The 15,912-nt window shown below is 42.7% G+C and overlaps 1 protein-coding gene across 1 annotated transcript in view; it reads right to left on the reverse strand.

Moving 5' to 3' along the window:
• Positions 1-15,912, reverse strand: part of ABCA13 (ATP binding cassette subfamily A member 13) — a 197,985-nt gene that overhangs the window by 120,496 nt on the left and 61,577 nt on the right. The window contains 3 exon segments of the mRNA XM_044419119.1: positions 3,892-3,973; positions 10,835-11,065; positions 13,075-13,238. Coding sequence (XP_044275054.1) covers positions 3,892-3,973; positions 10,835-11,065; positions 13,075-13,238 — 477 coding nt within the window.

A 15,912-nucleotide genomic window follows, 5' to 3' on the forward strand; every position in this document is an offset into this window, starting at 1 on the left:
CATTTTGTACTCCAAGGCCAAACTTGCCTGTTATTCCGGTTATCTTTGGCTTCCTACTTTAGCATTCCAATCCCCCATGATGATAAAGACATCATGAATGAAGGCTACTCCATTTCTTCTGAGGGATTCTTGCCCGCAGTAGTATACCTGATGGTCATCTGAATTAAATTCACCCATTCCTGTCCATTTTAGTTCACTGATTCCTAAGATGTCAATGTTCAGTCTTGTCATCTCTTGTTTGACCACGTCTAGCTTGCCTTGATTCATGGATCTTAGATTCCAGGTTCCTATGGAGTATAGAACTTTACAGCATCGGACTCTCTTTTCACTACCAGGTACATCTGCAACTGAGTGTCCTTTCGGCTTTGACCCAGTTCCTTCATTCTTTCTGGAGCTACTAGTACTAGCCCTCTGCTCTTCCCCGGTAGCACATTGGACACCTTCTGACCTGAGGGGCTCATCTTCCGGCATCATTTCTTTTTGCCTTTTGGTACTGTCCATGGGGTTTTCATGGCAAGGATATTGGAGTGGGTTGCCATTTCCTTCTCCAGTGGATCACTTTTTGACAGAGCTCTCTGCTATGACCTGACAGTCTTGGGTGGCCCTGCACAGCATAGCTCATAGCTTCATTGAGCTATGCAAGCCCCTTCGCCACAAGGCAGTGATCCATTAGTAAGTGAAGATTACTTACTAATTAGTAAACAAGCATAGGATCTTGCACGGAAAAGTACCATATAGCAGAAATGGGCAATGAGTGGTCCTACAGTTCCCATCAGCCCCTGCCAACATGACCAATGAGCAGGAATATTGTCAGTGGTTGGCCCGAACATCTGGGAAGGGCATTAGATTTAAAAGGCCATAAATTGCCAACCTTTGCAGAGTAGAATGCTGGGCTTAGAAGCAGAGTTCTAGTCTTCGCTCCATTATGTCACTTGCTTTGCAAAAAGTTCTTTCAGTCTGTATTGCTTTCAACTGCTTATTGTGAAAATAAAATGAGATAGTCCTGTGTTTACCATTTCACCATCTTCATTATATAATTAAGAATTATACAAAATTGTTTCCAAATATGTCTACCAAAAGAACAAATATACTGTGCTTTCAGGAACACTTATTCTATGAAAGAAATGGCATTAAAATAGGTTAACTGCATTTGCAATAAGCAATCTCAGGTACAGACAGGTTCTTCTAAATCTTGTTAGCAATTCTGAGGGCAAAACCATTTTCAAGGGGGAGGAGGGTTACCTGATTTTGCTGAAAACGCAGTTTCAGGTGGTCCTTTCCATTCCTATTGATAAAAGCATGCATTGGATGTGCGGGACCAAACATTTCTGGTGAAACCCCACTTCTCTTTATTTTACACAGAAACAGAACCTGTTTGTAAACTGCTTCAGCTGTGGGGCAGTATAGAAATTAAATAAATAATCAACCATAATCTTCTCTGCTGTTAGTTTTGCTTTAAAGTAAATCCATTTCACTACTTTAGCAAAGGCAAAGTTTGTTTACACCTCTGAGTTTGTCTCAGAGACAAAAATTATAAGGGTCAAAGTACTGCCTTCTGGGAATACTCGCTAACTCCAGCAAAGGAGGATACATTTTGTCACAATTCCCAAGCCCTGATGCCTATGCTGCACAACTGCCCATAATGATACCTGACACTCATCAACTGAATGGAAATTTCTCCGGACTCCAAAGGTAGGCATTATCACTGCATTTTCTCATTGTAATTGATCAAGTATGGAGCCTACAGCTTCTAATTACTGGATGTCTTTTCGTTTTTTGAAGAACTATCCTACATATACATAACTGCATGTCTCTGCAGGCAGGTTGCTAATTATACCTAAATGTATTATGTAGCGTAGAGTGCAAGGATTATTTTTTAATGTATTGCCCTTCTCAGACTTTTCAGGAATTCATCAAAGCATTAACAAAACAAATGTTGCAATGGCCTTGTAACTGCAAAACTAGTTTCAGTATTTCATGAGATTGCTTGGTGCTTTGGAATGAAAATGAAATTCTCCAAACAGTTTTATGGAACAACTTTTTATCTTGGAACATTTTGTTTTACCCACTTTTATCCTTTGCCCCAAAGGGAAGTTTACTAATGCACTTGCTTCTTCTCTACTCCTGCAGGTGTCTACAAAGTAGGATTGCCTATTTTCACAAGAACATGCATATGACTGAATCAAGCTGCCACACCACATAGTCTAATATTACCCCCTAGCTCTCCACTGTCTCAAGCAAAGCTGCTTTCCAGTCCTGCTCCCCCAATTCCTTTTAGTTCGAGATGTCATGGACTGACCCAGAGTCACTATATATGCAGAGCAGGGCTCTGTGCCTTTCCATTCTACACAGCATCACAGGCTTTCCCCAGCATTTCAATGCTTTAGCTGTCAAGACTGGTCCAAGCAGCACATTGGGCCTTAGTACTAGGGAGGGTGGGTCTGATTTCAAACCAGACAAGAATGATTTAGAATCTCAAAACTGCAGTGGAAAACTCAAGGCCTGTGAATAACAACAATTTGGCACAGCCTTGCTCTGGCACATGCCGATAGAATGTATAACATCTGGATGACTCCAGGAGCAAACTAATCATATTATACATAATAATATGATTATATTATCATAATATTTTATGATAACACCAAATTTATTGCCTAGGATGACAGGAACCAGAAAGGGGGACAAACCTAATGGAGAAGGGATGCTGGGAATTTGATCAAAGGTGAAATGTCAGATCAAGATGGAGGAGCATCTTGGATTGGAATCCATGTTATGGTCCCCATTCAGCCACAAAGCTTACTGGGTTACATTGGGCCACTCACTAACTCTCAGTCCAACCTACCTCACAAGGTTGTTATGAAGATAAAACTGAAATTATGTAAACTGCCTTGGATTCCTTGAGGGAAAAAGGCAGGATATAAATATAATGAATGAATATTAGCTGTCCCTGCATCATTAGGAAGCAATTCTGTATAGCCCCATCCCATAAAAATTGTTATTATCAAATGGCTGTTAAAGGCACAGAAGCACTCAGACCTGCTGCTCTTCTGGTGATTTTCAGACAGCAATACCCCGAACTGGCCACATAACAACTATGCTGAAGGTACAATATTTATAGCTGAATCCAACAGCTCAGCACCAAGTGTTCATGGCCCACAGCAGGAATGTGAAAACTCCAGCCCTTGGGAGTTCCCCATCTGGTCTGCTAGCTTCTTTTCAGGGTGCCATCCCATCTCCTGCCTGGCAACAGAGAAAGACTGCCTTTTCCCAGTGCCACCCAAAGAAATTCCTCCCTTTCCTCACCGAGATCCTACATTTCTGTGCTCCTTATCTACAGACTGATCATTTATTTACCATCAAGCAAAGGCATTATCATGCACCATACCAGAGTTATAAGAACATGCAGTCACCTAGGAATATTAGTGTAGCAGCCTCAGCCTAGATTCACTAGAGCTTTTGTGGTGCTGGTCAATGCAACCATAGAACACGGAGGGCTTCATGGAAGCCCAGCAAAGCAGAAGCAGCAGGCAACAGCATCAAAAGCCAGAGAACAGAGATCAGGGGCTCTGGAGGAAATTACAAGTGTGTTGACCACTTCTACAAAAATACTGTATTTAATATCAACTTAATTTTACATTATTGTATTACAGTGTAGTATACTGCATCCCAAAATAGCAGAGCAGAGAATCACTAGGAGGGAAATTTTACACTACGGATAGGCTGTTGGGTCATTGATCTTTTGCATTTTTCATGCTTCCAATATGTAGCCCTTAGACACTTTTTGTTTATGGTTTAGCAATCCAGACAGTTCCATAGCACCATTCTGCAGGCTGTCACAAAGGATAGTGTTTTTGTTTTCTTATTTTCCATTTTTATGTGCTGAATCCCTGCTGCTTCCTTGAGTGAACTCCAAGTCCATGACCACAGGAACATGCGATGTCTTCTCTGTGCTCTGCAGTACTTTCAAGAACACCTTAATGGAGGGAAAGAGGGAAGCAACACGTGAGGTTTTCTTTACTATGGCTAAAATTCTACATACAGTTGCACAGGCATAGCACTACTGATTTTAGTTCCCTGGTGGTTCCTCTTTCTTCAGAGGATTCAGGGACCTGTTCCAAGGTGGTCCTTTGTTGTTTAGTGGCAACATAACTAAAACATGTGCATAGATGAATGCATTAGGATTCCTGAACAATGGTGTTAAAAAGTGACTCCAAATCTATTTGTATAGAGTGAACTCTGTTTTCTCTTCATATAGAACAAAAGTGGTTATGCTTTACTCCCCATCTGGAAAGGTCTTGATATAAAATCTTGGTGATCACATTATAATACTCTTTCCTCATGAGAAAAACTAATAATAGTAAACAGATCCTGCAGCACACACAATCAATGGAGAATGAGCTACTTCTGTTAAAAAATAGATAACTTGTACCATGGACATCACAAGTGATAAAACCAGCAACTATGTGCTGCACTGGGGTTTATGGAAGGCATACAGTAACCATGGCCCAGTCTGCTGTCCTCCAGGTGATTTTAGACTACAGTTCTCAGAATTCTGCACCATTGGCCATGCTGACTGGCTTGATGGCAACTGATGTCCACAACCTCTGGAAGGTACTAGGGTCAGGAAAGGCTGGCCCACCAGCAGATTTTCATTCCTGCCACCCTTGCCGGTGTTGAGCCACTTACTCCCTGGCTCAATAGCCTAATGGCAAAAAGACATCACACCAACGGAATAAGAAGGAAAGTAGCTGTGTTCATACAATGATGCCCAGGACCACAATAGAGCAGAACACCCTCATGCATTGACCTTGACACATGTGGACCATTCATGTATCAGAGGCAGTGTGCCTCCTAAGATCTGTTGCTAGAGAACTGAACAGCAAGATGCTGTTGTCCTTGTGTCCTGTTCATGGGCTCCTCCTAGGCATCTTTGATACAGTGGGAATGCAATGCAGAACTAGTCAGGCATTTGGTCTGATCCAGCATGGCTGTTCTTATTCCCAAAAGGCTGGTCAGCATCAGAGTTCTGAAATACGGGAGTCTAGAAAACAGATCACACAGCTGAAACTGTTAAGCACACATTCTCACTACAGCCCTGCCTCCAAAGAGAAATTTGAATTCAGAGGAATATGCAGCTGTGGAAACTGCAAAAAGGCTGTTGTTTTACAATTTTAGAAAGGCTCATTGTCCATGGTGTGAAGGCCAGCTCTCTCCCTCTGCAGTTAAGCAGAGAAATTGTGTGTTTTTTTAAACCATCTAAACTTTATTTTGCGAAACTGCAAACAAGCATAGCTGGTTTTTGATTAAAGGTTGTGTTTTCCACAGATCAATAGGAAAAGAAACAAGCTTGTAAGATTTCTATAGAATCCGTTAATCAATGCAACGGACCAGATGGAGAGTAGATTCCAGACTAATTAGGATTGACTAATGCCTTCCCCTTCCCATCCAATGGTATCTCAAAACTAAGCCTTCCAGGTAAGCCCCAATTTCCCAGAGCAAACCATTTAAAATGTCTCTCTATGTTTTGCCATCTCTGCCTTCTTAATTGACTTTTAAGAGTCACCCCTGGACTTTTAACATCCATTTGCCCCTTCTGCTCCTTCTCAGAATACCTCTGGTTTCCTGTAGTTTCAGGAACACCTGATTTTCTACTCCCTCCTACTTTATCTCCATCTCCCCCGTTTTTAGCTCTTCATTCTCCACTTCCCACTTCTCCTCTTCATCTGAATGAAAACCGCTTCCCATGACCTTTTGAAAATCTTCCTCAGAATGAATGGGCCCAATCCCCATTCTGGTGTGCACATTCATCTTCGTATTGCCTCTGGTAAACAGATACTGCACATTTTTCCAGGGCCCAAGCATATTCCAAAAGCAGATTATAAAATGGGCACCATCCCACTTAGGTGTCATAATCCTATCCAATTCGGGATTGTCATCAAGTAGAGGGATGGCTGGGCACTTACTGAGGGCCCGCGGCACATCAAAGACCCTCTAAGAAAAGGTCCCTGGAATTGTTCCTCCTTTTCACAAATATAACCTGCTTGTTGACCTGGCCCAGGAAGCTGTAGTGGTGAGAAGGGGGACCAGTAGGTGCCACAGCTGACTTGGCACTGGATCTTGGCCTGTGATGCAAGTAAGTGGTAGCAGTGATGGGAAAAGGATGAGGCACAACAGCAGCTGGTGACCATGGCAGTGAGAAAGGAGACTTATGGAAGGTCAGGGTGCCTTGAGAATGTCTTGCCCAAAGGCCCTCAGAATCTGAAGTCAGTACTGACTCCATATGTACAATCTCATTATTTGTAACTATAGCCAAACATCTCTCTCTCTCTCTCTCTCTCACACACACACACACACACAGAGAGAGAGAGAGAGAGAGAGAGAGAGAGACAGAGACAGAGAGAGACAGAGAGACAGAGACAGAGACAGAGAGAGAGAGGGAAGGACATATTGGAACCTGTAAATCCTACTAGCCACCTTGGTTCCCACTGTACTTGGTATCATTTTTTTAATCTTGCCCCTTCCTGCAGTTATTCCCTTCACTTCTTGGATGAGGAACTCTGAGATTGATCATTCTTGAGGGAGCACATCACCATAGGGAAGCACAAGCCCTCTGGCTTCCAAACAACAAGTCCTAGTTTAACTGCAAGCACATTTATTTTCTGTCCTAGAGACCACAGCCCTGGCTGGTGGCTCCAATGCCAGGGGTCAGGGTATCCACTCTGCATTTCAGTCTGAACTTTCAAGTTTCAAATAGGTTCAACACCAGTCCATGGTGTTGACTCTATCTGGGGACTACAGTGCCACACCACAGGTAGCTCCTTAAAGGTTCAGGCTAAGCCTGAAATGCATATAAATTTCCACTAATACTGATCATTCCAGAACAAGACACATTCTGAACAACAGGAATGCTCATCAGGAAACAGCTTAACACAACTATCCTCACACATGATCTACAGCATAACCTTTAAGAAATCCTCTGTGCATTAGGAACTACAGAAAATGAAGTTCTTACAAACACCTAGACACTCACATGATGTACTTTGAGTGTATGGAAACAAATACATTGATGCTTGGTTTTCCTTCACTAATACTGCACAGCTCCCACTGTGCGTGGTTTACTTTTTGACCCTTGAAGAGCAAAAGAAAATCAATAGCAAAATTGCAGCTCTGCAAAGTGCTGGTGAGGAGGCTGTGCTATCAAGCAAAATATTATCTTCTGCCTATGGGAAAATATTAGGTTTATGCTTTTATTGTAGATCTGAGAAACAAAAAAGCTACAACAAGCAAAAACTTAGCTGCTATCAAGAAGAGATCTGCAGTGGAACCATTTCAGCTTATTATCTGGAGAATCTGATATGTAGAGAATTTTTGCTGGGAGGAGGATAAAAATTGATATACTCAAGTTGGGATGAGTACAATTCAAAGAAAATAACTCATTTCTGTGATAATAGATTGTTCAATTCCATGGCCCAATTTCAGTTGGTAATTCCCATCAACACAAAAGGGAACTATTTTACAGATGAAACTGATCCATTGAAAGTTGGACCACGGCCTCCAAGATGAAGTAGGCAGAATGACAGATTTTCTTTGCAGGGCTAGTTCTGGGATCTGGGGCTGGGGGCAAGCAGGAGGGTAGCAACTCCCCAAAATATTCCCCTACTCACATAAGCGACAGCTGTCCCTATGCTGATGGCAGCTTCCAGTGCCTCCTCTATTCTTCAGCAGGAAACTGGGCTGGCTGCAGCAACTGGGTGTTTCCCTGACAAAAGGAAGCCTGGGATGGCCTCTTGTTTCCTGATGGGGAGGGTGCTCTGAACAAGTGTAGTCCGGTTCTTGCCTAATCCTTTATTTATCTTTTGATTTAAACTTTTGATGCATATTCTGCTTTCCAGCTAGAGTCCTCAAAACAGCTCACAACATTTTCAAAATGTAGCAAATCAATTAGAAACTGTACACTTACAAGAAAACAGGTCCAGGTGGGGTAGGAGCAAGCACCTGGTGCTATCTTTACCTGCCTGCCTCCTTTTCTCCTGGACACCTTTCCACAGAGCAGGACTCTCTAGCACTTCTCTTGTGCCCACTGATAAGGCCAAGGTGTCCTAGTTTACAGAAGGCAGTCCTTTATTTGAAGGTTGCCCTCTGTTTAAAGGCCTGTCCAGTCCAAAGTCCTTTTAAAGATGAAGAATCCTTTATCACCTCATCGCAGGCTATCCCATTACAGTTGGATGTACTGTATTTCTATTACCACAATTATTTCTCGATTTGTATCCACTCATACACATTAGCACATGCAAGCCCACATCCCTTTTGTCTTCTGATGAAGCCTAAGAGGTCACCTTATCTGACAGGCACATCAGTGTTGACAGGGCCAAAGGGAGTGCAAGAGTGCCATGGAAAATGGACGGTCATGCCACCAGACCTGGCATCAGTCTTGCATTTGCCTTGCCCTCCCAGGCCATCACTTGGTGGAGGGAGCCCTTTCCCGCCTGCAAGCCTCAGTAGCCCAACTCTGCTGACTACCACCACTGGGTCTACTGAGATGGGGTGCCTTGTACAGGCTTTTCACTGAGAAGAGGATGCCCTAGTCATTAAACCCCTACTCCTTTCCCCAATCCATCTCCCACACCAACCCTTTCCTGTACTATACCATGATGAATATGAGAGTTTTGTATAATGCTTTAAACAGTTCAAGGACTTTGGAGGTATTATCTCATTAAACTGACCTACCTTACATACATGTTTTATCCCCATATTGCAGAGAAGCATCTAATCTCACCCAGTGAGTAAGTGGCCAAGGAGACATTTGAACCATAGACTGCTTGGCTCACTAAGTTACGTGAGTTTTCTTTAGGAAGTTTCTGAACTGTGCAGGTCCGGACAGGGTGAATTTTCAGACGTGGAAATGACCTATTAACCCAGAATCTCAAAATCAAGTAGCAGCAATGAACACTGCTGCTGAAAAGCCTAGCTGGCCACATTGCTTTCCAATCCAGCTATGTCATTCATGCTTTGTAAATTTGAGACTAGTCCATTAAAATTTGCAATACATGAGACTGTGATTGGTAACTGTATAAAAACTGCAGCTGCTTTCATTTCCTTTCATTTCTTATGTAGCCAAAGCTCTCCAGGTGCTTTACAAAGATTAAAACCATTGAAAATACATTCTACATAGTATAAACATCATTTACATACAATCATATAGGCTGCCAGCACATAGAGACACATATTCATAAAGGATGTTAAACAATCAGCAATAAAAAAAAATCCAAGACCTTATTCAAATCTCACCATCTGCTGCCAAACACCTGAGAGAAATAGAAGTCCGCAACTTGGCACTGAAAAGGCAACAATGTTGGCACTAGGTGGGCCTTTTTCAAGAGTTCATCCCACAACTTGGGAGACTCCACCAAGAAAGCCCACTCCCTCATGCACTTAGATGATGGACAGAGTGTATGGGTAGGTTCATGCCAGGAAAGGGACCTATAAGTCCTGAGTCATGGAAGGCTTTATCAGCTAAACCAAAACCTTGAACCAGACTTGGTAATATATCCAGGCAGAATCAGTGTTCTATGTTTAGAACATCTTACCCCATTGCAGCACTGCCCACCAGATTGGGTATAAGTTGCAGCTTCTGACCTCTCTACAGGGGGAGCCCCACACAGAGTATGCTGAAGTAATCCAACCTGGAGTTTATGAGAATACCAACACCTGAACCCAGGTTATTCCTGTCCATGTAGGGGCATAGCTGGGTCACCAGCTGAAGGTGGTAGAAGTATTCCAAGCCACTAAGGCCACCTGAGACTCAAGTGAAAAAGATGACTTCAGGAGAGCTCCCAAGCTCTTTCAAGGGAGTGCAGCCCCATTCCAAAAAGACTGAGCCAACATGTAATATAAATAAATACCCGAAACCCTTTTTAGCATCTCTTTACTCTTTCCATATATACATATATATCATCAGAGTCCAGGACATGGATGGCAGAATAGCAGGCACAGGAACCAAGACTTGGCAATTGAGCCAATGTCCAAACATCAGTCCTAACCAGGTCCAATAATCCAAAATCAGAGCTTTGAGTAACAGAGGCATGAGACAAAGTACAGCCCACTAGGCAATAGCAGAGTCAAGCCAGGAGTCAGTCAGCAGATCAAGCGACACCAACAGGAGGGGATACCTTAGTATTAGAGCAGCGTCCAGGGACTCAGGCAACAACAACTAGAAAGTTAAAACACCTCAGCATGTCAGGAGACCTTTGTTGCTAAGGCAGCCTCTGGAGGGAAGAGCCAGTTCCTATATAGCTCTTCCCTCAGGGCTCCTAGGTTGTGCTCATGAGGGTCCTGGCTCTGCAGTAGACTCTGGGACAAATGCTGCAACCACCAGAGCTGTTATTCCATTGTTCAGCCAGTAGAAGGAGCCCTGAAGCTGCCTCAGTTCCTGACACATACACCCTGCAGCATGTGGACAACCCCCTTACACACACACACACACACACACACACACTGATCAGTGGACTTCGTATAGGCAAGACTAGGATATCTACTGATAGAGTAATGCAACTGTGCTTCAAAGGCTAACAAGATTCCTCAAATAATACATATATAAAAGTGTCAATAAACAGGAAATGTTACTAGTCTGAACACACACGACAGTTCATATTAATATATGTGCTCGCACATACTGTTTAAAACAGAGCACAGAACATGCAGTATAGAGAGTCTACTTCAATTGTTATCACCTGCACATCAGAATGCATCATCTTCAAAATAGCAAACCCAAGACTTGTCCATTGTTGCCAATTTCCAGAGGATTCAGTGCCAGATAATGTAGAACATAGATTACTTCTTCCAAGGTGGTATCAGAAATACCATAGCCAGTCACATGGAGACACTGGAGGTTTTCATCCAAAGTCTGGAAAAGACCTGTAAAAGAGGCCTTATCAGCATCCACTATGATCATATAGGTCAATTCACTTCCACTGTTCTCTTTCAGGAATGCTTGTGGTATGTAGGTCTGAACCAGAGAAGTAATACAAAGGATATCCCTGGGGTCTTCAACGGCAAATGGAGGGGGCTGCACAAAAAGAAAAAAGAGAAGAGGAGATTATATATCCTATCAGCAATATTGTGGGAGGAAAAGGCTGGATCATAAATATTAGGTTTAGTATTGTATTGTATACTAAAACAATTGCTAATTCAAATTTTGTACCATACAAAGCTAAATCCTGAAAGTGCATATATTGTACAAATGAACCATATTTTATTCCATATTTTTCCCAATGCCTTTGGTTATTTTAGTAGTTTCTAGCCCTCAATACTCCAAAGAGAAACTTGATATGGTACTTGGAGAATGACTGATGAATTGTAGAGGCCAAAATGGTGGCTGAGCAAGATTTCTAGGTGCTGAAGGGTAATAGTTTACAATGGTGAGATGGTGGATTTGGGGGTGCGGGGGAACTATCCTCCCTGTTCTTCTCTCTAAATCAGGGGTCTCAAACTCAACTTACCTGGGGGCCACTGGAAGTAGAGTCTGGGTGAGGCTGGGCTGCATCAAGTATTCCATCACCGCCGTGGGGGTGGGCCGCTCATCCCACGGCCGGCCCGGGTGCCACCGGCGCTTTGAAGGCCGCAGGACCCCTCCCCCGTGCCCCGCCCATCCCGGCAATTAGCCCACGGGCCACGAGTTTGAGACCCCTGCTCTAAATGCTTTCTCCCAGCATGACCTTTCATTTTTAAAAAGAGGTCAGGTAGTTTCTAAATTTTCCATGAGCTTCTGGAATAATGGTGCTCCAGAAATATTAATGAGAAACTCTAAGAGGACAGAGCTGAAGCTAAGCTAGTCTTGAGCTGTATATTCTCTGGAAAGAGAACCGTATGATAGCCTCTCTGAACCATACAGAGGATCAGCAAATAATGTGTAATTAAATTGTTTAGAGTTTGATTCAACTGGGATGCCTGCAACTCTCCTAATTTGAAGGATTTGGGGCATCCTATGCAGGTTGGGAGGAACTTGTAGGAGAAAGTAATCTCTAAGCTCCTCACATTCTGCAAAGCACTTAGCCAGTTTCAACTGTGCAGCACTTTGGGGTAGGAGGGAAGGAAGCTGAGGAGCCCCAGGATACCTTGTATCTCAGTTACACCAATCTCCTTCCTTCCCTGCCCTCCCTCTCCACCCACAAAACCTCTTCTTCAAAGACTTGCTTGCAACATGGGAGAAGGAGCTGATGCAGCTCCTTCTTTCCTCACCAGAAGCCACTGGGGCAGGTGCAGGAATCCAAGGGTCAATCCGTAGCTACGAAGTCAGATTCTCCATCTCCATAACGGGGAACCTCAGAAGTCCTGTGGCATTTAGATGCTATATAGCAGCCATAGGATTGCTGTTCAAATTCCAAGTTCTATTACAGAAGCTTTACTCAAGCTTCCCTGTATCATTGATTAAGTAACAGCATATAGTAAAGTAAAAGATGATGTGCCTCCTTTAAAAAATTTTTGTGAGCCAAAACCACCCAACAATATTGGCCAACAGTTTTATCTTTAGTGGAAACTTTGCTCCAGTAATTCTCTCTCAACGCCTTCTTTTCTCTTGACAAGAGATTCCAGACTAGTGGGTTGCATGGGCTACCATCAATAATGCAACCATCAGCAGCCATGATGCACTAGACTCAAGAAAGCAGCTACTATGCAGCCTATCAGCATCATACCTACAACCTGTACAAGATTCCTAAGAGGAAAGATGGCTGAACAAGGTTTTGAAAGAACACTGGCAACTGAACCTGGCAATTCTACACAGAGCAATCAACTGGATCGTGCTCCTGCAGAAGACACAGCAGTATATTATTTGTTTTTCGTTATTTGTTTTTCGGCGCCAGGCAAAGACCTTTTTATTTAAACGTCATTTTAATTGTTAATATTATTTGCTTATTTTATCTGGCCAGGGCAACTTATTTTATATTGTTAATTTGTTTTATATTTTGGATGTATTATATTTTAATTTATGTTGTGAGCCACCCCAAGGCTTCGGCAAATGGGGCGGCATAGAAACGTTTTAAATAAATAAATAATAAAATGCTTCACACATCTCACCCTTTTTGTGAAAGTTAGACTATGTCCTTGGCTGTATGTTTCCCTCAGGTAAGACGGAGAACCACAGCATCTCAGCTGCCCATGCTGCAGGATGGCAATGCGGTCACTCACTGCTTCTGCTTCTGCTTCATCAAGATGATGTGTCGTGAAGAACACAGTGTGACCTATGCCAAGAAAATCAATGCACTGAACTTAAAAACCTTAGTAGAGTTCATTGATCCAAAGCACTTACAGTAGTCATCCAAATGGTAGGCAATGACAGGTTTGAACAAATAAGATGATTTAGTTCCCAAACTTCAACATGAAACCCACACAGTGAAATCAGATCATCCTGAGTCAGAAAATCCTGTTTGCCATTCAGTTTGATCTTATATAATATACATGTACATCAAATGCTTGCCATGTCATGCTTGTCCCCACCCTTTCCAAACCTACTTGAAATATACCACTGCCAATATATGAACCAGATCCTGCCAGTGGGAGGGTGGGTGAGTGGTCTCACAAAAATAACAATTGCCTTATGGAATCAGAGTGGGGGGCAGGGGGTTGACCTGTCAGCCATACCACACCCAAAACAGCCTCATGGAATAACCAGGGTTTTTTTGGGTTCTTTCCAAAGACTTTCTGCTGCAGATTCATAGCTTGGAAGAAAGCAATGAAGTCTCCCCTGCCCATGTAATATGCCCTCCTCACAAATCTCCCCATGCGGAAAAGATACTTGTTTTTCAAGCCTGATTACTGCATGTGTCGTGGGGGGGGGGGGGACTGCCAAAGTACAGAAGAGAAATAAGACTGCTTCCATCTCTACATTCTGCTACAGCCCTCAAAATGTCCAAAAATGCACACAGAGAGACATGCACAAAACCACACAAATACACACAACCTCATTGGAAGATTTTTGAAAAGCTTAACTGCTGCTTGAGTGGGATGCAGGGCAAGAGTTGGGATGTGAATGTGTTGGTGTGTTAGAGAGAGGAATTAATGTGTGCCTGTGTGTGTGGAATCCATTGTTAGCACCCAGAAAGTAGAAGTACCCTTTCCACCTTTAATCAAGGAAGTACTATTTGACTTATTGCTGCTAATATTGATTGACAGACCAGGCTTCAATAATTTTGCCTAATCCTTGTTTAAAGGGATCCATCTTTAAAAAAAATGGGTTAAACAGCAATTACTTGAAAAGTTTACCTTCAATGCTCAGCTACAGCTTTTCATGTTTGAAGGTTTAATGAGCTGCTGAGAGTTGTTAAGTATATTTGAATAATAAAAAGTGCATGAAATTACATGTAAAAAAGATGTAAGCCATGCAAAGGTGACAAACAATGTCATGAAAGAGAAAAACAATGAATAATGCATTCTGAAGATTACTCAGCTAAGTATACACACATTTCATAACTCACTTTCTCTTTCCTAAAGAAAGGTTTTGAATTTTAGTTGGGACGGTAACAATTCCTTTTGCAATGCATACCCTCTGACTTTGGGTTAGAGTTTGTTTGCTTGTCTTCCCATCACCCCTGGCCCATTTTTCCAAGGCTAGCTCACTTCTCATATCAGAGTTAAGCTGAATATTGATTCTCTAAGGACACAATCCTATGAGTATTTAAATAGAAAAAAGGCACACATCTCACAGGATTCCCCCAGCCAGGCATACTTGGTTTTTTTAAGCCCTTTTTTGTCATTTAAAGCTAGAGCCTTTCATGTTTAACAATATGCAGTACCCAAATGCCATCTTCCTTTATCACACTATTAGGCAGGTGCTTTAGTCCTTAAATGTACAACTGGAATGCTTTCTAAGCAAGACTCAAATTTAGCAGTCATGGGGTTGGAGTGAAAACCAAAAAAGAATGTCCTGAAGCTGAGCCATGGGGGCATGGTAAATTTCTGAAAAAAATCAAGGTTGGCTTAGTTTAGTATAATTTAAGGTGACCGATGGTTCCTTCTCCCCACCACACTCTTTTTTCACTTAAAAAAGGCCTCATTGTTTCCTCTGCTCATGAACAGTAAGGCTCTCCACATGGCACCATTCATGTCTAGCCCTGCTACCTACAGCATTTCCAGAAAAGAATTCCAGACCCCAGGAATGGTACCTTCAGGAGACCTCACAGCATTTTTTCTAGCAAGCAAGGAAGCTTTCCCAGTCCATAGAAACATGGCAGGGAAGAAATGCTGCCTCCCATAGACCCTCGTGGCTTACAATAAGTAGACATAGGACATTTTTTAAAGGGCCAGATCATTATTATTTCTGGGGTTTTTTTTTAATTGATTGATTGATTGATTGATTGATTAGAGTCTTAACCTGCCTCATTAGCCACACTGCTCCCTGGGCCAGGTACTTGGCTTCCTGAGCTTCCAACACTGAACATTTGTCAGGAATTAAACTCCCCAATCCAGTGCAGCAGCAATTAAGCATCCACCACGTGTGTATGAAAATCTGGGGGAACCTGACCATAGGGATTTTTGCCCAGCTCAATGAATCACCATCCTAGAATCCACCCCACCCAGCTTTTCTGATATTAGGTAATGGTGAAGTGCATAGGGGAAGAAGAACAAGCAATTGAAAGGTCTCCCTGTGCTCCTTCCACCATGAACATTCCTTCTTATACTAAGCAGGCAAGGGAAGAATGAAAAAGAAGTATGCATTAGTCAGTGAAGGGCAGGGAGAAGGAGTGGAACTCCTAACTGCTGGATTCTGAGCACTATGTGGAGGTTGGAGAATTTGTGTGCTCTTGAACTCGGGTCCCCTAAACTCCCTGGGTTTGGCTTTTAAAAAGGACTGGACAACTATTGCGCTGTTTCTATCTGCTAATGCTTGCATATCAAGATGCTCTTAACAGCAGAGCA

The sequence above is a fragment of the Varanus komodoensis genome, unplaced genomic scaffold (genome assembly GCF_004798865.1).
Source record: "Varanus komodoensis strain SLA01 unplaced genomic scaffold, ASM479886v1 scaffold10, whole genome shotgun sequence".
Taxonomy (NCBI): domain Eukaryota; kingdom Metazoa; phylum Chordata; class Lepidosauria; order Squamata; family Varanidae; genus Varanus; species Varanus komodoensis.